The 21,691-nt window shown below is 34.7% G+C and overlaps 1 protein-coding gene across 1 annotated transcript in view; it reads left to right on the forward strand.

Moving 5' to 3' along the window:
• Nucleotides 1-21,691, forward strand: part of LOC132145441 (CUB and sushi domain-containing protein 2-like) — a 313,214-nt gene that overhangs the window by 67,734 nt on the left and 223,789 nt on the right. The window contains exon 3 of the mRNA XM_059556481.1: nucleotides 825-937. Within this exon, the coding sequence (XP_059412464.1) occupies nucleotides 825-937 (113 nt within the window). The remainder of the gene's footprint in view (nucleotides 1-824; nucleotides 938-21,691) is intronic.

The following is a 21,691-nucleotide window of genomic DNA, read 5'->3' on the forward strand; positions in this document are numbered from 1 at the left end:
TTGGTCTGTACTGTATATATTTGTATATTTAAATCTGAACTAAACTTGCCTTGTCATTCACATAATCTCATAGAAAAAAAAACACCTTCCAGAACAATATTTATTAAAAGATAAAATAAAATATTTAAATGAGTAAAACATGTGTGATATATATATATATATATATATATATATATATATATATATATATATATATATATATATATATATATATATATATATATATAATTATTATTATTATTATTATTATTATTTATTTATTTATTTTTTATTTTATTTATTTTTTTTTTAACTGTGATATCAGGGCAGTTTGTCAACATGACATTTCCCCCAAAGATATTAAATTCAATTTTGTAATGCAGAAATAGAAATCATGCTCATCATAGAAGGGGACTATTCAAATCACTGAATGTGTGAAGTGTATTTTTAAATCAGTTAATAGATAGCGTCTGAAATCAGAGTTGATAGCTTCCATCTGTAATCTCCGACCTGTGAAATAAGCTCTTTTAGCTGCTATATTGATTGTGATTTTGATAGGTCTGTAAAGTGTTTATTAGCTACCATTCTTATGATTGGTGCATGGGCCATGGTGTCTCAGGTGGCCCATGCTGCACAGAATTCTCTCACTTATCACCTGTGCTGTCCTAGTTTGCTTTTACACCACAGTAAACAGTTTTAAGGGTTTTTATTTTCTGTCAAAGCTGGGAATTGAGATTTAGCAGTCTGTTTGGCTCTCAAACGTTTGTAGCTGCCAAGCTTCAGCATTTGGTTTGTATAACAATTCTCTGGGTTAACATGAGCTTTGTTCCTTTTCTGCATTTTAGGTTGACGGGGTTTCAACTGCCCGCCCCTATAGTCAGCACAGGACCCAGACTCACACTATGGCTGCTGTCAGACTATGCCGTGAGTGGCCAGGGCTTCAAAGCCGTGTACGAAGGTAAGACACATGTATTAATCTTCTTTTTTTTTTTGTCTCAAGTCAGTTCATTAATGTGAACATGTTCAATCTCTCATTACGGGAAACCCTGTAATTATGTAAAGTGGCATGCGTTGCGTAAACATAGACTTTTATCTCATTCTATAGGCTAATTGCCTTGACATGCATGTCCAATTTAAAGACTGAGAATCCGTGCACAGATTTCCTCTTGGTTCCATGCTGGCTTCTCGGAATATTTCTTTTGATGTGAGTGCTTTATTACCCGAAAAGCAGCAATATTAATACTCGCTTCAGAGAAGCAGCAAAGAGAATGAATCTATGCTAATTAGATTAATTATCTAATTGAGATTGTGCACTGATGGCAGGTGAATCAAGTCCTCTGGGTTCATCTAGTTCTGCACAGTATAAATGGAAAATAATGTCTGATTTAGACGATCATGGTCTATATGCATTAGGTTTTCTGTTTTCATATGAAGTGTTTCTTTGCATTCATTAGTTTCATCTTATGCTGAATATAGTGGGTGTTCGACCTGATTTGTTATGCAAAATGTGATAAAACAGTTCTAGTTTATAGATGGATGTCTAAAGTGGGGCTGCACATTTTGTGCAAGTAGTTCAAATTTAGAAAAAAATGGCTTTCTTGATCACTTAGTGTGATATACTCACCAATTAATTTGCTTTTATTATGAGTCTTATGAAGTTCTGGCAGGGTCTGAAATCGAGTCTCAGTTTTGCTGTGACTGATTGTACAATTTGGCAAGCAACAGTTGGAAAAAATGTCTAAATATTGTTTTTATGTTGTAAAAAAAAAAGAAAGAAAGAAAAAAAAAACATAAGCTCCCGAAGCAGGTGAAGAGGACAGGAGCATCCAGAGCCCTGAGCAATGACCTACAACGGTATGGACAGGCCTGATCTCATCCATATGTTTCGGACTAATTCAGTCTGGTACTATAATTATGTGCCACTTCTTGTCACATGACCTTCTGCGGGTCTGCTGAAACTGTGTACAGGAGCAGAATTAAAGAGTGATGTATGTAGCACATGCCCCTGGTCTGACTTTCAGTAAAGACAGCAGAATAATGAGAAGCCCAGAGCTCTTATCAATAGCCCACGGCTGAATAGTGATTTCCTTTATGACTGTGCTTCACAGAAGTGTGAAGCCAAGCTTATCAGGAACATCAGCATACCTAATCAACAATTTATTTTATCCTAATGATCCTCTGTCCTGTATAGTATGGTACCGTAATTAATAGTTTTACACTTTACAGTGAACTATGTAAATATTCATCAATCTATCTATCTATCTATCTATCTATCTATCTATCTATCTATCTATCTATCTATCTATCTATCTATCTATCTATCTATCTATCTATCTATCTATTATATACATACAAGGGGTGTAATGGTACACATAAACTTTGGTATGCATGTGTACCGAATAAATCATTCAATTTTTTTTAGGATATTCAGACAATAAATACTGTTGTGGCGTGTCATATCGCCATATATTAATGTCTCAGTTCTAACGGTAGCACGGAGCATGAGTGACCGTGATCATGCCTTCCTTTATATTTCTAGAAAATATACATGAATGAACATCTAACCCCTCATGTAATCGCTCAATTCGTTTGACCTATTTTCATTTTTTTTAATGATTTTTAATGAGTCAACTTGAAAATGTAATATCTCATGCTTGAAATGGCATTCTAAAAACACGGCGCAAAAAAGTTAAAAGAAGTTCAACTCCCATCTTCTTGCATGTTTTTCCTGTTCCACTGCCTGCCAGGGCTCTGAACCGGTTCACAGAACAAAATGAAAACCAGAAAAATAACAAAATTTTGACAGGAACAGAACCAGAAATTAAAATCAAATTTTATAGTTCCGAACATAATTTAAAATTTGATATTGCCATTAACCAGTTAATAATGTTATTTTATCATTTCATTTATATTTCAAATTTTCACTCCAGGGAGTGAAATGCCTGCTCAGCTGTTAACTCATAATTAAGTCGCAATGGCATTAGAGTTTATCCGAGGATAGTTTTTAAACATTTTTAAACGTGGGTCCCAAGGCCAAACGTAACTGAACTGTGTGTGTCTGTGTGTGTGCGCGCTCTGGACCTTAGTGGTCATATTATACAAACCGAACTAGCTTGAGTCATTTCCTGAACACTTATTTTTCTTTATATTCCTTCTGCTATTTAATTAATAACTTTTTCTTAATTAAATACAGTGCCCTCCACTATTATCGGCACACTTGGTAAATATGAGGAAAAGCGGCTGTGAAAATAAATCTGCATTATTTATCTGTTTGATTGTTATTAAAATAAAACAAATGAAAGTGGGGGAAATCTCATGATTAAATAATTGTTTTTCTCCAATGCTTGTTGGTCACAATTATTAGCACCCCTAGAAATGATTTATAGTTAAACATCTCTGAAGTATATTACCATTGAAATTGAATTTTTTTAGTACACCATGGTGACAAGGAGCAAAAATTTTCCAGCTATGACTTCCTGTTCGACAGGATTATACATATGAGGGACACAAAGGCCAAATACCGCTTAATCATCCATCACAAGGAGCAAAACCAAAGAATACAGTTCTGATGTGCAGAACAAAATAGATAGTGGTTTTAAGAAAAGAGCTAAAGCATTGAAAATACCCATTTCCTCCATCGGGGCAATAATTAAGGGATTCCAATCAACTAAAGATGTTACAAATCTGCCTGGAAGAGAACATGTCTATATCATCCTTATGCACAATGAGGAGCAGAGTTTGAGTGGCTGAAGACTCTCCAAGGATCACAGCTGGAGAATTGCAGAGATTAGTTGAGACTTGGGGTCAGAAAGCCTAAAAAAAAAAAATAATAATAATAATAATAATAATAATAATCAAACAGCCCCTACATCACCACATGTTGGCACTGGCTTCTATGGTCAGACAAAAAAACAAAACAAAAAAACAATTCTAAACCTGACTGCCGCCATTAGAAATCTTATAATGGGCTTTGGTTGGATCTTCCATCAGGACAATAATCCAAAACAAATATTAAAATCAACACAAAAATGGGTCTCTAAGCACAGAATGAAGCTTCTGCATAAGCTGTCCCAGTCCTCTGACCTGAACCTGTAGAAAATGAGTGGGGTGAACGGAAAAGAAGCACCACCAACATGGAGCTGTGAATCTGAAGGATCTGAAGAGATTTTGTTTGAAGGATTGGTCTCTGATCTCTTGTCAGGTGTTCTCCAAACCCCTCCTATCATTATAGGAGAAAACTTTGGAAAAGGATGTTGCAATAATTGGGTGCCAATAATTGTGGCCAACATGAATTAGAGAAAACATTTATTTCACATTGAGATTATTCCAATTGTTCCAATTGTTTCAATTGTTTTACTTCAATCAAAGTTTAGAATTTTGTTCATTTTTGAATGAAAGATCAAAAGGATAAAAAATGCAGATTTTCACAACTGCAATATTTATCAAGGGTGCCAATAATAGTGGAGGGCGCTGTAGCTATTAAAAGCTACTAATTTAGCAGATTTTTATAATTTATTATAAAAAATCCATGCTTTAGGTAAAGATTAATGTAGAGTCATGCAGTCATTATTCCAAAATAAATCTCTGGATGGATTTATTTTGCAATGACGATGGGATAACTGACCATTATTCAGCTTTTAATGAGTGCTTATGGATAATAAAGAAATGGATGTAAAGTACTAATCTGAGTTTATACACACATTACATTATACATTATTTTATTAGGACATTATTGTCGCTTAAATGCACCATAAGTCCATTTGGATAAAAGCATCTACCAAATGTAAATCAGTTGAGCAGAAATAGATGTTAAAGTGAACATGAAATCAGTTGCCTGGGACAACAAGCCTTTTTTTATCTATTTTTGTTCCATTTTATTAAATATTCTCATACAGCTCATTAGTTGTTGCGCTTTACAATGGATGCACCATTTCCTCAAAGCAAGGTGTCTAAATGACCTCAGTATGTCTATGTTTTAGTGTATGCTAGGGCCTAAGTTTGAGATTGTCCTCCTCCAAAAAAAAAACAAAAAAAAACAAAAATCACTCATTTCAGCCATACTCTCTCCGCTCATTTTGAGGGGGTGGAGTTGCGAGGGAAGGATAATGGTTATAAATGAGGGCTCTGCGTCTTCATTTTGCATCTGAATTCTTCCTCTTTATCCTCTCGGAAAAAAAGCCCCCTGGCGTGATGGTGAAACATTAGGGGCATTATGAGCAGTGCTATCAATTAACGCTCTCAGTCAAGCCCCAATGCAGCTGCCACTCTCCGTTAAGGGAGCCACCCGTTGCACAAGCCCTGCGTTTTCTTCTCTGCTAGCTCTGGCAAGAACCCATCTTGAACTAAAAAGCCAGAGCAATCTCGTCTGTAGTCTGTATGACAGAGAGAAACAATCTTAATCACAGCTGGCTGAATAGATGGCACCAAATTAAAAAATGAAAGAACCAATTGTGGTTTATTTAATATGTTTCATATGTGAGCTAGGGATGTTTATATGTACATGCTGTTTTTGTTAATGGACATTATATAGCAAATTAATCCATGTGTATTTCATGATGCACCAGCAAATGAAATGATTGCAAATTAACTTTTTAACATGTGAAATGGACTCAAACAACTGTGCAAGTATTTAATCTCAGCATGAATCTGATTGCTTCTCTATAATACTTTGTTTTTATGCATTTCAGTATCAAGATCTACATCCGACTTAAGAGAATTCCAGGAATATTAATGGTCTGTTTTAACCTGTTTAACTGGAACCGTATATAAGAGAACAAAGGAAAAATAATGTTAAGATAAGATACAGACATGAAAGGATATAAAATGTACTGCTGGAAAAGAATAATAATCATAATTGTGTTTATTTATTTCTGTTTTGGATTTCTACTTATGAGTCTGTCACAAACCAATGCTTCAAGCAACCTTTGAATAATTCTGAAGTTTTGCTTGAGATTTTTAGATTAAACCGCAAAATCTTTAATCAGCATTGCCACTAACGCGAATGTCTAATCAGCAGAGCAGTTTACAATGACCATTATAACAACTTTCTTTGGATTAAAGCTGAACATTGCAGAGGTAAGCAGCGGTTTGTGTTGAGAGAGGTGTTTTGGGAGGAATATAGTGCACCGTTCTTTCGTTTGGGTCACAGCCAAGCAACTCCATGTAATTTAATGTTTAGCACGACACACCACTAATTAATAGCATTATTCTGAAAGTCCACTTAACTTAAATGCATCACTATGATGAATGTACTCACCGGTGTTCATTGCTGGAGCTGGTAAAAGAACAGGCTTGTGCTTTAAATCCTGTGAACACACATAGACAAACACATTTCACAATGGTATACACCTGCGCACAGATGCGCACACACTCTCAATTTCTCATCAAGCTCCATATCTCATCGTAATTCAGGCTTTATTCCCTCTCACCTTCCTGACAGGACTGAGATCATATACTCCATGAGAGAGTTTAACAGGGGTTTACATGAAAGAGCCATTTCAGCACTCTTACCATCAGCACACACACACACACACACACACATCTCTGCAAGCGGGAGTGGACTTGTTAAAGAGACCCCCTGCTTTCTAATCAATATTTTTGCTGATTCAGAGAGAGTGTAGCCATGCCCTCTGTGGGAGAATGCCGCTCCTTCTTGTCCTCTAAAAGCATGTGTAGCCCCACCGTAACTCTCTTAAGTGGATTGGTGAGAGGAGTGAGATTAAATGTATATAGGAGCTGATGGTAGCACAGGATCCTTGTATCGAGTAAACAGCTAAACATGTTCTCCTTCTTAACTAGAAACTTACAGTTTGGTACATTAACCCTCACTTATTGACTATGTAAGGCAGTGAAGAGCACAGCGTAAGTTTCAGGTACATAACCTGCTTTTACCGCTTACTAGTTGTTGCCTGCTTTTATTTTATTTTATTCTATTTTTCTAAATAGTGACTGCTGGACTTTACAATTGAACAGTGTACTAGTTATTTTTTTCACATTTATATGTCTGTCATTCTGTTGGTCGGACTGTCTGTTAGTTATTCAGTCTGTCGTAGGGCTGGGCTATATAGCAAAAAAAAAAAAAAAAAAATATATATATATATATATATATATATATATATATATAGCAAAGATATAATGTTTCATATCGTTCGGTATCGATAATTATTGACATTTTTTATAACCTTTTGTAAAACATGGAGCAATAGGAAAAACGTGTTTAAATTTAACCACTGTTAACATTGTTTTAACAGACAAACACACAATAACAATAAAAATCTTATGTGCAGATTAAGTAGGTCTTAAGGAAACTTTTATCTTGTCTCCCGAGACCAGAGGAGGGCACAATGAGCAAAATAATGCAGCACATTTAAATTGTAAACGCAAGGAAATAAAAGTCTATAAAAAAAGTCTAAATTAACTCATATAAATCAAATATGATTTCGTAAATTGAACAAAACCGCATCATGTAGTTATGCATTGCTTAATACAAAGAGCCGAATCACCCATCATGCAGATTGGATTTAAAAAAATAAGAGACGCAGTGAAAAGGAATAAACTTCCACAAATTCACAACATGTTCTCTAAAAGTTGACACTGTTTTAACTTTGCATGGCTACATCTCGTGTATGACGCGAGTGCATCAGTCATATTTGTCCATCTAAAAATGCACTGAATGTGTTCTATGTGCTTGGTTTCGGTCTTAGCCTAATCAAGTTCTTCTCTGAATTGAGCTTCTATATTTCTCTTATATTTAGAATGCATAACACAGCAGCGGCGAGTCTCGTGGGCTAGACTAACAAAACATTAAAATGCAACAATGGTACTTACATATGCAAATTTAACTAATGGCTGCCGATGAGTATTTGAATTGAATTCTTAAAAAAAAAAAAAAAGTATGCTTGTAAGTGTTCCTTAAATGCGTAACGTTAATTACGTGAGTAAAGGTCTGCTCATGTCTGAAAATAATATATGAAAAACAGAATTCTTTTTCATAACTAAAACATTATAGCTTATATTTGTTTGTTTTATATTTTAAAATGAATGTAAAAACTCAAATGAATTGTAAAAATGAAAGTTATTTGTGTTGAGTAAATTGTGTTGAGTTCTTGACGGGCCATGGGTTGAAACCCACTGGTCTACACTATTAAAAACCTTTTTTATCTTAATAGCTCCATAACAAACCTTTAAAAATGTTCTTTGTGCCAAAAGAAGGTTCTTCAGATTATAAAAAGTTAAGAAAGAGATGGTTCTTTAAAGAACCTTTGACTGAATGGTTCTTTTGTTCTTCTTATCACTGTAAAGAACCTTTTAAGCACCTTTATTTCAAGAGTGTATCTAACATTGGTCTGTCTATCATTGTATCTTTCCATCTACTTCTCTTTCTGTTTTTTCTGTCATTCTATGGATCTCATGTTCTATCATTCTGCTTGATCGACAGTCAGTTGTTCTTTTCCATCATCCTTTCATTTTGTCTATTTGTCTATCTATTGGTGTAACTCTTGTTCTGTCTATCATTCTATCATTTTGTATGTTGTTCCATTATTCTGTCTGTTATTCTGTGGTTCTGTCCATCTGTCATTCCATCTTTTTATCAGTCATTTTGTCTGTCTGTTGTTCTTTAGTCCTGTTGTTCTGTCCATTTATCATTCAATGTTCCCATCATTCTATTTATTCTATGCTTTGACATTATGTCTGTTTATCATTCTGTCTGTTGCTCTGTAAATCAATTGCTCTGTCTGTCATTCTGGGTTCTGTCTGTCATTCTCTTTGTCATTCTGTCAATCTGTCGTTCTGATATTTGTCATTCTTAGGTTCTGTTTGTCCTTCTGTCCATCTATTAGTAATTGAATGTTGTAGTAGTTTCTCTTTTTCACATCTATCTCTCCGTTATTCTGTTGGTTGGACTGTCGTTCTGTGTTCTTCAGTGTTTATTGCTACCTTCTGTTTGTCTATTATTCTGCCTGTTGTTCTGTCTGTCTATCCTTGTATGGTTCAGTCTGTTGTTCTTTGAATCTATAGTTCTGTCTTTGTCATTCTTAGGTTTTTTCTGTCATTCTGTCTACTGTTCTGTCTCTCTGCCATAGGTTCTGTCTGTCGTATCCCATTCTTGCCCATCTTTTTCTCTTTCTCTGTCATTCTGGGTTCTGTCCTTCTGTCCTTCTGTCCTTCTGTCTCTGTCATTCTTGGGTTTTATTTGTCATTATGTCGGTCATTCTGCCCGCTGTTCTGTTGTTTTGTCTTTTCCTATTTGTCTATTATGCTATTATGGTTCTCTCTGTTGTTCTGTCTATTGTTCTGTCTGTCTATAATTCTCTCACTCTATCCCAAGTGTTGCCTAATTATTATTCCGAAATAAACCTGATCCGGGATTTATTTAGCAGTAAGGACATTTAGACTGCTTAAATATAATATTGAGTGTTAATGCTGACACACAACCTGCAATCAGAGCAGTGACCTAGTAGTTAACATCATGCATGCTGACACATTGAATTATCTGAATTCCCGGTCTTCTTCCCATCATTTCTCCCCTTCTCTTTCTGTATCCCTGTCACCATGTGTCAAAGTGGCAAAATACAAATGTTATTTTTAGGTAGTGAACATTCTTGCATATTATGCTCCACAAAAAGCACTACTGGTGAGTGGGCGTGTGATGAGCTTCACAGGAAACTGAAAACTGATCTGCACCCACTCAGGGACTATGTCATGCTGTTGTTGCTGAGCCAGTCATTAAAACCTTTACCCCAATAATCAGTGAGCAGATGCCATTTTTTGAGAGGCCACTGAACCGTTGGTAGTGGAACGGAGGCAGACTCTCCACCCATTCTTCATTCTTCATCATCTGCTCAGCTGATTCATGTGCTCTCTCTCTCTCTCTCTCTCTCTCTCTCTCTCTCAGTGCTGTTTATATTTTTGATTATTCTCATTCAAATGGTTTGTTCCGCATGACTGACAGCAAGACAACAAATGAGTTTATGCGTGGCTAATTTTGAATCCACCAAATAATAAAAAATGAATTGACATGGACTTGAGTTGGATTTTACTGTTGTTGGATAAATGCATTCTGTATCCCATGAGTTTCACAGTTACTGTTGTCTTCTGAGAGTATGACTCTTATTTTGTCTCTGGATTGCTGTTACTGATATATATATCCTCACAGGGTCATAGAGACACATGCTTTCCAGATAGATCATAGGTGACTGACTGTGTATGTGGGGCTCAGTAGTGCTCTGTCTGAAGACAAAAAGTGGGCTGAGCAGCTTCTGAAATTCATTAAATAAAAATGATATTGAAGTGAGAAAATTGTATCTGTATTAAAGTTCTATCTATCCATCCATCCATTAATCCATGATATCTGTTGTTCTATCATTATGTCTGTCTGCCATTCTATCTGTATATCATTCTCAGTCTTTCTGTCTGTCTGTAAAAAAATAAGAATGGATGTTTAAATACAACATTATTTGTATCCATCAACAATGAGTAAAAGTTATTCTCAGCTGGAATTGGATATTTTTTTAGTTTGCATGCTCATTACCCCTGGTCTGCTTTTAGATTATTGTTGCTGTCTTCTAAGCATTGAAAACAATTGCTTTTAGTTTTTAATGTTTTATTTAGAACTTTTTATTAAGATAAAAGTCATACCCATTTATCAGTTATTGGCCATAATGTGAAAATCCATATTGCTTCTCTGTTTCAGCTAGAATTGTAAAATCTGTGCATCTATTCACAACACCCCCAAGACTATGAGGGAGAGTTCCTCTGTGTACGCCATATAATTAGTAAAAAAAAAAAAAATCTGATAGGGGTGTATTTACCATGAGCATTGCGTGTATGTATGTGTAGGCAGAAAATCCTTCTTCCCAACCCCCCATTGTTGGAGCAGATGTGTGCGTGTCATTTAATTCATTTTCACTACAATTTAAAACAAGAAGTTTTATTTATTTTTTTAATGACTCATTCGTAACATTAAAAACATTTTGATTGTGCTTACTGAGAAGGGAGTTTGACTATTCGCCTGGCCTTTCCATCTGTTGTTTCAGTTGTCCTCCATTCATTCCTTCTCTCCTGTGAAAATGTGATGAGAGTATTACGTGTTCAGTTCATGACAATTTAACGCATGGTTTGCGAATTGCCCAGCGGATTCAATTATCAGCCTCACTTTAATTGTAGTATTTAGCACTCTGCCGATAGGAAAATGTGTACCAGTAAATATACAGCATTCAGCAGACCACACAGTGTACGTCTTGTTACCATGAGCATTAATTGATTTTTCAGTTAAATGTGGAATAGAGTGATTCCACAGTATGCAGCCCACTGGAAGTGCACTTCAGGGTTGCGCTCCATTTAGGATTGAATTGATAATGCCTTTTAAATTCCAAATGACTTCCCGTAATTTTAATTCAGTTGAAATTGAAGGTGCAGAATTGTAATTCAAATTTAAATAAGTCAATTGTCAATTATGTCCAACACTTTTGCAGATATTTCTGTCTCTCTCTCTCCTTTTTAAAAAAAAAAATATATACATGCTCTTTCCTCTCAGCCTCGCATCTTTTTGTTGCTCTAGAATTTCAGAGAGCAGAACTGAATTAGATCTTCGGCGAAGGTGATTATTAAGAGGATCTATTAGGAGACCCCAGCACTGCATTAGTCTCAGATGTATTTAATGGTTGTCCGCTAAGAGCACCTGTAACTATTTTGATGGCCTGTGATGAGCTCTGTATCTGCTGAAGTGCACGGTCCTCTGATATCCAAAGTACCAAAATGCCTCTACCTAAATAAACAAAGAACATAATGACAGAGTCTACATTTTGGGCTCATCACTTTTGGTCCCCATGGCAACACTTTGAAATGTTTGAATGCTTGGACATCTTCTGTCTCTGTCCTTGCAATTTCCATTTTGAAAATAAATGAATGCAAACATGAAGCAGACAACTTTCACCCCTCCTTTTAAATAAAAGAGTAATCATTCTGAAATGGATAGTTCACACAAAAATGTTAATCCTATCATTATTTTATCATCTTCGTGTAATTCCAAACCTATATCACTTTTGTTCTTCTATTCTATATAAAAGAACAGATTTTTAAATTCTGTATTCCACTGATGAAAGTTCGTCTTACAGGTTTGGAATGACTTAAGTCTCAAGTGTTAAGGTTTTTTTTATTTTTTTGGTGAAATATCCCTCTAAAGGATATGGTCACCATTCACTTTTATTTTATGGAAAACAGCAGTTTGGACAAGTTTGTTAAGTATCTCCTCTTGTGGTCATAACGGTTTTGAATTGTGGAGTTTTTGTGATAAAGTGCTTCTTTAAATATGCATCTATTCAGAACCACTTCTAATGATGAAGTTCTGGGCATCATAGACTCAGTGGTCCTTCATAAACCCCTTCACTGTTAACAGAGGTGTATCAGCAGCTCAGGCGAGGAAGATCAAAACCCAGTCAAGCATGAAGAAAAGGGCTGTTGTAATTGAAAAGCGAAACACACACCTTTAAATGAAAGTGTTTGCCAAATGAAACCATAAAGACAAGACCTTAGCTATGCTTTGGATCCTTTCCCAGCCTCTAAATGTTCCCTTTTCACATGAGACCAACTGCTAAGCTTCCTTTTGGCATTACAGGTGTGTCTTTCTGTGGTGTGTGTTTGTGTGAGGTCCGAAAAAGGAAGGCAAATGAGCTTCCACAAGAAAAATGACTTTCCATGAGAACATAATTGCAGCATGCATTTGGGAACTGTAAAGATTAGCAGAAGATTTGCTTATTTCAATTATCTGTGCACCTTTGTTGTGTAGTGCTCCTTATGTGTGGAAGAACACATGAATGGATTTTTAATTTATACATGTCCAAACTCAACTCAAGGCCAGTTATTGTGTGAATGGTTTGATGTTATAGACATATATTTTTCATTGATACCTTTAAAGAATGGTTGTGATGAAGCAGTGGGTGTGCTAAAAGGACATCAGCTCAGATCATGTGTCTATATGTATAGAGGTGGTCTTGTGCCATGTGGCTACTAAAAAATACAAATATGCAAAATACAAAAAAAAACATAATAATAATAATGAATATAAGTGATTCTTATGCAGTTGCCCAGCATGATATGTTTGCCTTAAATAATAATAAAAATAATAAAATGTGCATTTACTGTGTGATAATGTGATGCATAATTTCTACTGTCTCCATTCTTTGTATTAAGTTCTCTTTTATTTCATTCCCCATCACTAAAAGCAATTCACAGACGCTCATATCACATAACTGTTAGTTCTGCTGTATTTATAATATGCTGTATTAAAGTTTTATTGTTTCCCTTCTTGACCGAAATGGACCCACTTATTTGATTAAATGTGACTAGTTGCTACAGGCTTGCATTAAGCAGTTTAATGTATAAATAAAACTAACACACTCTTAGAGCACATACATTAATGTAGTGTGCGGGTGACATTAACAGACATGTTGCCAAGGCTGAAAAAACAAGCAGATGCTCTCAGTCTGGAATTAATGCTGTAGGCCACTTATTAGTGGCCCCTTTGCTGCCTTCATCTTACCCTCAGTTGCTTTCATTTGATTTCCTGCAATAGCCCAGGACCTTGATGTATTTATGTCACTCATGTGCTTAACCTTTCACCTTTGAAGCAGTGTCTGTACATACACTTCTCACTTTAGTAACACTGGTGACTCATTATTACAACTCAAAAATACGGATGGCTTGAATTTTAATGTATTGGTGAGTTTAAAATAGCAATTAGTTAATTACAGACACTGAACAAAAACTCTTAAATCATCTCATGCATTCCATCACATAGCTGTAATTAAACAAAACATCCTTAACCTCAGGGTCCTTTTTTTTGAGGGTAGCATCAGTGAAAGTGCTGGCTCACTTCGTGAATAATGAAAAAGAAAAACACTGTTTCTATAATTTTTTTGAGTATTTTTTTTTTTTTTTTATCTACTATGGACATTATTTTACAAAAAGGCAGGCTGTAGGGATTTCATATATTCTTGTTTGAAATTTTAATCCATTATTAAAGTTATACAAGTAGTTTGAATGCATTTGAGCACATACAATTTCCTAATTATATTTTATAATTTTAAGTACTGCTTTTAATTTTGTATTTTTAAAATCAATTTATGCATTTACATTTTCATATGAAAAGAGCAAGTTTGACATTTTAATCTACTTTCAAATTTATACAAGTAGTTTGGAGCGATATGACAGCGTACTGTAGATTGTTTTCTTATTGTTATTTTCTTCTTTTTTTAAATCATTTATTTTAAATCTGTTTCTCAAAAGGAGGAATTGGTCAATTAGCCATGACTATTTGGCTCCACCTTTAAAGTTTAAAGAGGCATTTTTGTAGTCCTTTCTTTTGGGTTGAGTTGAGTCAGTCTTGGGAGAAGCTGACGTTTTGGTAAGGTAGATTAGCATGTGGTCCATAAATTGTTTGCTTGAAGATTAACCACCCATTGAAGGCCACTTCTCCAGCCTGACCCAGATCTTCCAGCAGAGCTGAAGATGAGGGATGACATTGTTCTTGGCAGCGGGCAGCCAGCGACGCTTCCCACCTGCCTCAATCCTGAGAGTCTTCTGAATGTTTTTGCAGAACAATCTGGGCTAATGGCGTGTGGCAGCATGGAGGCCTGCAGAGGACTGAGATAAGGCCTGGGGCTGGATACAGGAATTAAGGGTCACAGGAAGTGCCTGATGTGTTCCTATTGAGGTGCCATATCAAAGTCCTTTACTGTTAAAATTTCAAGTTAGAAACAAGCCCAAGTTCATTGTAAGATCTTATAGCATCGGTAGCACCAGACACATGCTAAAGACATGAACCACTTGTAGAAATATGAATGAGGGATGTTTTAAAATGTAGTATGGTGGCTGTAGGAATGCATTTGATCTTGATCTTATGCTTATTTGAAATTTATTGAAATATAATGTTGACAAATTCTTGTAGAGATTTTGTTCTTTTTCTTTTCAAAATTTTTTAATACTTGGCCGTCCATTTAACTAACTGCCTTTAAAGGGAATTTGGCACCATGTCATTTTCCCCCCACCGCATTGATCTGGGTATTTTTCTTATAGATGTGTTAGCTTTTTACGGAAATTTTACTGTTTCCTTTGATTTTGCTCGCTCCATGACTGGCGTTTTTCATCATAAGTCAAATAAATATTGAGTGTTGGTTTCATTGCTGTGCAAATGGTTGTATCTTACAAATGAAATGACATAAAGATGAGTAAATGATGACCAAATTTTCATTTAAACCTCAATAACGATCTAGTTCAGTTTTTTTTTCTGTAAGCTTTATGAAGTTATTCTAGTTATACTGCTAAAATTTTTATTTATTTTTCTGGGAAATTGAGACATACAGTGTAAATTTAATGGAATAGACCAAGGTCAATGTTACTACTCATAATAGTAGGTTTTACTTTTGTAAACCTGGTTTCTGATAGTGTTTAATGCACTTTACAAAGCATGAATATCATTCCCTCGGTGGGAACCCAGAAAATCTTCCAAAATGCTTAGGTTTTTTTGCTTCTTTGTAAATTAATGGAAATACAGTATAAAGAAAGAATAACAGACTAAAACAAATGATTTAATTTGACTTGAAGAAATCTGTTTGTTTTGGTTTTAAGGCATTCAAGTCTTTCAGTGACCCCAATGGATTCGTTCACCAAAAACATTCTGCTCTGTAATGTTGCTTGCAGGATAAGTTAAAAAAAAAATGTTCCCCTACATTCCTTTTTAGAGTTCTGTAAGGATGGTAATGTTTGACGGAAGGCTAATTATACCACAGTGAGGAAGCTCTGGGAAAGCTTCCAATGTCCACAGACGTTCTTACACGGCTGACTTCACAGTTGTTTATAGCTGAAAGTCTTTGAGCGGTGGAACTGAAGCCATAAGTACAGCCACTTCTATGCCACTCGTTCTTTTTGTGCATGGCTGTATTTATTCTCTTGTTTAGATACCTCGTATCTTTTGATGGTTTAAATATGTTGAATTGGGTGCCCATCTTGCACTTTTGTCCTCAAGTGCCTCGTTCTCCTCGGGCTCTTATTTATTTATTTACTTATGTTTGCTTTTTTGTTTTTCATTTGTTTTATTAATTAATTCATTTTTGTTTTGTTTTTCCGTGTTAATATCCAGTTATTTCCGAGCTTAGTCCAAGCTGCGGTGCAGCAGTTATTGCACATTTTATGTTGATATTGGGTGCAAGAGTGAGTCTTTTTAGCTTCATTTAGTGTTCTCATTCATCTGTTTACTTCCAGCTGTATCATGTTTTCTCTTTACTTTGCCTGTCGAAATGAACTGGTAAAAAGGCCATCAATATATAACTTTACTTTTAAACCGATGTTGCTGTGAGTGTTTTGTGAGTGTTAACATTATCCACTATTTTCTTAACAACTTCCAGACTTCTTCCAGGCCCCCAAATACTGCCAGTTTTCTGGCCGCTCCAATAACTCCTCCTTGCTGTTTCAAGAGCAGAAATCTGTCACAGAGACAGGTGTGATTGCTCAGGGCGGCCATTCAAATGACATCTGACAGTTTGGAGGGACATAGTAGAGGCATGGTACTACAAAAACTCACAGCACCTGTAAATGCCAAAATGTATTCTGAAAAGCAGAGTGAAAGGGCTGAAGAGAGTGGGTTGTGTCTGGAGAGTTTGTAAGACTTTAATTCTGAGTTGCTGTGCCATTTAAACCCCACAGGATGCTGCCTCCATATGTGACCTCATACTTCTGCATGCAGAGCCCTTATTAATGTTCATTACACATAGGATGGTAGACTAAGGCAAGAGTGTACTTGTTCATTTTTTGTCTCATTTTTAGTGTAGATGAGTCATTCCTAAAGTTTTTGTTTAATGTAGATGTTACGAGATTGATAAGACAAGCCAGTAATTATATTTATAGTATGGCTAATAACTGGTTAATAATCGATTATTAAAATAATCAATAATAAAAATAAAATGATAATAATCGATAATTACATTTTAAATAAACTACAAACTAAAACCAATAGTTTTAAATTCTACAAATCAATTAGCCAAAGGTTAAAAAAATTACGTTTCTACAAAAAAAAAAAAAAAAAAAATTCTAATGATTGTTAGTTAAGTGTAAAAATAGAACAAATGTACACAAACAATTAAATGTCCAATATCTACATGTAAAGAAAAAAGAAAACTGATATCTGTATATAACCAGTATGTAACAGATATATTGTGAATTAATGTAGAATGTTATACTAATGTGTTTATACAAGAGATGTTCCTTATGTTCTTATTTGTGAAATTGATTTAAATTTTTGTAATGTTTAGGATGCTGAAAACAATCTGAATCTCTTCAGCCTTAAACATGACTGAATTGAAATTCAATGAATATCTTGTTTGCTATTAATTTAAACGCATGTTTAAAGTTCTCTTTAATCATTTGCTTAAGCTTATAATTAAAGTATGCTGCAAGCCTAGCAGTAAACACTCTGAGACTGCTTTATTAATGAGTGCTTTATTAGCTGTGGTTCAATAAGGAATACTAATATGAACATGTGAGTTCTCCTTTAGTAAGGCTCATGTTTACAGGGGCAAATGCCAACATGGGATTTATGAATTTATTTGTTTTCTCAGTAGTCACAGTTCCTGCAGACTTTAGCTTCTAGTTTTAACATCAGTTAGATATCATGTCTAGTGGCTTGTGGCTAAATGTTTCTGACAGTTAATTACCCTGAGACCCCCCCCCCATTTTTCTACCATCCGCAGCCATAGCTAGTGACAAGAACACAAGAACAAGGCCGTTTCTGCTTACCTTTATGCGGCCCTACATACATCTTTTTTCAGGACGGTAATATGTGTCATTTATCCTGAAAAATGTCAGAAAAACATTTTTAATAAGATTTAACACTCGGAATAACATTTTCTTGATATTCTAAATGGCCAAACGCGATTGATTGGTTAGAATGCCATAATTCATGGCTATTTGGCCTGAACTTAAAAAATTAATTCAGTTTTTCATATTAATATACATAATGATGTTTAAAGGTGTCAGACTGTGAAAAATACAGAGTCCTGGTAAGTAAATACTTCAGATCTGATACTGCAAAACACACACACACACACACACACACATTCATCTGCCATGCATTAATATTTTAGGCCAATTCTCAGCAGCCTCTTAAGGAGCATTTGCTAAGTGACTTGAGTTAAAAGCTCTTCTGACAGGTTCTGTTCGCCCACAGTTTTCTTGCTGCTTCATTTTCCATGCATTCACTGCTGGCTTTTTCTTCTGTTCCTGCTGCTTTTCCTCTCTTAGTTGTTTGTTTTCAGGGTCAGTGGAGTAGGGTCTTTGGTGAGCTTGTGTTTGTTGGAGACTTCGGTGGTTGAGCAGAAAATTCTACTACTGTTCATATAGTTTCTGTCGTACGAACCCCTTGTCTAAAGATGAATGGGTTTGTGCTACAGGTTGTCTCTTAGAGTGCACTCAGGAGAGAACAGATGTAGCTGTTTGGAGGTGATGAAGTAGATGGTGAACTCAAAGATGGTTACTTGGATGTGTTGTTAAATGCATAAAATAAACACGCAAAATTCATATGACAGACTTTCTTCTGTCACACTTAATAATGTTAATAATGTTATAATTGTTATTTTTAATATCAGATTACTCTGCTGTTAACTGTGTATTTATTTATTTATTTATTTAGAGTCTTACTGCACATTTTTTAATAAAAAAATAAAAACTTACCTAGAAACTAGAAAAATGTGAAAACGATACAAATGGAATTTTATATTCACCACTTTTATTGTATAGTATTTAAGTCAAGGTTTAAGCTTTAACGCTATAAATCCAGCCCACCATCCAGCTCTATTCTGTCTAATATCTCTTTCTGAGTTTGACTAAGTAGTATAAGCTAGTATTTTCAGCCGGAGAAAGAGGAGAGAATCTGTCTTAGCCTCAGGGGCAGCAGCAGTTGTTGCTCAAACATGCATACATGCCTGACACACATGCACACAGGACCTAATGTACAGTACAATAGGTCATGTGTGCATGTGTCTCCCCCACTGATGTGCACATGCACAGCAGCGGGTTTGGTCATTCCTTGGTATGTTCTTCACATTCAGAAAGGTCCCTGACCTCACCGCCCCCCACCACCACCACCATATACTACAGCATCAAGCGACTGAACAGAGCTCTGACCTGAGCCAGAGCTTCTGTATTTCAATATCAGAGAAGGAGAGACTGGGAGAGAGCATCTTTCAAGAAGTGTTTGTGAAATGGAGTTTGACCCCTATATTATGTTATCTTTGGAAGAACGGTTGATAAGACAGACATGTAGTAAACTAGACTATGCTATTTTCAGAAACCTGCTGAGCTGCTAATGCAGGGTTCCTCTGAAGTTATCAAAGGCTTTGTGTAGGAAATGCATCTATTCCAAATGGTAGAGAACTAGGGCTGCAACAAATGATTATTTTGATAATCGATTAATCTAACGATTATTAGAACGATGAATCGACTAATCGTCGATTATTTCACTGATTAATCAATAGAATTTGATTGGTTATTCAGCTCTTGCAATTAGTTCAAATACTGTTATACATAACAAATAAATAAAAGATAGTCTAATCACTTTAGCTTTGGAAAATATTATGTAATTACAATTATTATACAATTAATTTATACAAATAAATATATTTGACACACAAAATGAGATGACAGAGAAACCTTCTTACCATTTAATTACTAAATGAAAATTAACTGAATGACACATCATTCTGCCTAACATATCCTTTCGGAAGTATATAATATGGATCAGAAACTGAATAAAGGTAAGTGATTAGATGTTTTAGAGGTTTTTGGATAAACCATTTTATTCACAATATACACTACCAGTCAAACATTTTTTTATTTGATCCAAAGTACAGCAAAAACAGTAAATATTTGAAAGATTTTTTACTATTTAAAATAACTTTTTTTTATTTGAATATATTTTAAAATGTAATTAATTTATAAAATGTAATTTAAAAATGTACATTTATATATAAATGTAATTTGCTGCTCCAAAAAACATTTATTATTATTACTATTATTACTATTATTACTATTATTATTATTATTATTATTATTATTATGTTGAAAACAGTTGAATATCATTTTTTCAGGTTTCTTTGATGAATAGAAAGTTCAGAAGATCAGCATTTATCTGAAATAGAAATCTTTTTTAACATTATAAATGTCTTTTTCAATTGAAAGCATCCTTGCTAAATAGAAGTATTAATTTCTACAATAACCCCACCCCAATAAAAAATAAAATAATTAAAAAATGATATTGACTCCAAGCTTTTGAATGGTATTGCGTATAATGTTACAAAAGCTTTTTATTTCAGATAAATGTTAATCTCTGGATCTTTATATTCATCAAAGAATCCTGAAAAAAAATTTACTCAACTGTTTTAAATATTGATAATAATAATAATAATAATAATAATAAATGTTTCTTGAGCAGCAGATCAGCATATTAGAATTATTTCTGAAGGATCATGTTACACTGAAGACTTGAGAAAATACAGCTTTGATTACAAAAATAAATTACATTTTAAAATATATTCAAATAGAAAGCAGTTATTTTAAATCGTAAAAATATTGCACAATATTACTTATTTTGGTGTATTTTGGATCAAATAAATGCAGGCTTGGTGAGCAGAAGAGACTTATTAAAAAATAAAAACCTTTAAAAAGCTTAACGTTACCATTCAAAAACTTTTGACTGGTAGAGTAATCTCTCTTAAAATACCTTACTGGGTTATGATTATCAAACCAGTCCTGATCTAGTTTAAGCTTTGATCTCTGCAAACCAAACTATCACTTTAATCAAATATTTAATGATAATGTTTAATAACGTAAAGCTGCTTGATTTAAGGTATTGCATAACATACTATAGACGTGAAGTGAATGCTTTACTGAGCTCGTACAAACATTCACATCGGTGTAATAAGTTGCATTTTTAACTGCTGCTTTCACACTGCTGTGATTTTTTTGTTGTTGTTTATTTCGTTATTGAGAGGAAAGTGCACATCATATATTTTCATTCGGTTCGGCTCGGGTGCGTTTCTCTGAAGCATCGCTGAGCGCAGATCGCTGTACCTCTTCTTCTCTTGAATTGTATCGAGGAGGGCTGAATTACAGTCTTGCACTACAGCTCCACACTGGTCAAACCGCATTATTGCAGGCTCTAAATTAGGTAAAATTAAATCAAACGACTACTCGACAACAAAAGTACTTGTCGACAATAATTGTCGATAATGTCGACTAATTGTTTCAGCCCTATAGAGAAACTAATTATGCCCCCTTACAAAGTAGCTGACTATTTAGGCAGTGAGGTAGCTTTCTTCGTATTTGAATAGAGCTACAGTATTTTGCCTTTTTTTTTATTATTATTATTATTTTTTTATATAAAAATTTATATTAACAGGCTATAGTCTCAAGTGCCATTTTCTTTCTTGTATGTTTTGAATGTAGGCAGCTGTGTTTTCCTGTCTTCTAAATGCAAGCTGCTGGCAGTGGGAGGCAAAGTGTCTTATTTTTCATAGTATTATTCCAGTAGCTAAAAGTTTTTAGTTTTATTGTTTCTGCAAGTAATGTGTTGTTTGAGAACTGTGCTGATCTGCTGGAATTATAATCTTAAACAGAGAGCAAAGCACGGAGCAGTAAACAAGAGTCCAAACAGTAGCAAAGC

This window comes from Carassius carassius, chromosome 8, assembly GCF_963082965.1.
Source record: "Carassius carassius chromosome 8, fCarCar2.1, whole genome shotgun sequence".
In the NCBI taxonomy this organism is placed as follows: Eukaryota; Metazoa; Chordata; class Actinopteri; order Cypriniformes; family Cyprinidae; genus Carassius; species Carassius carassius.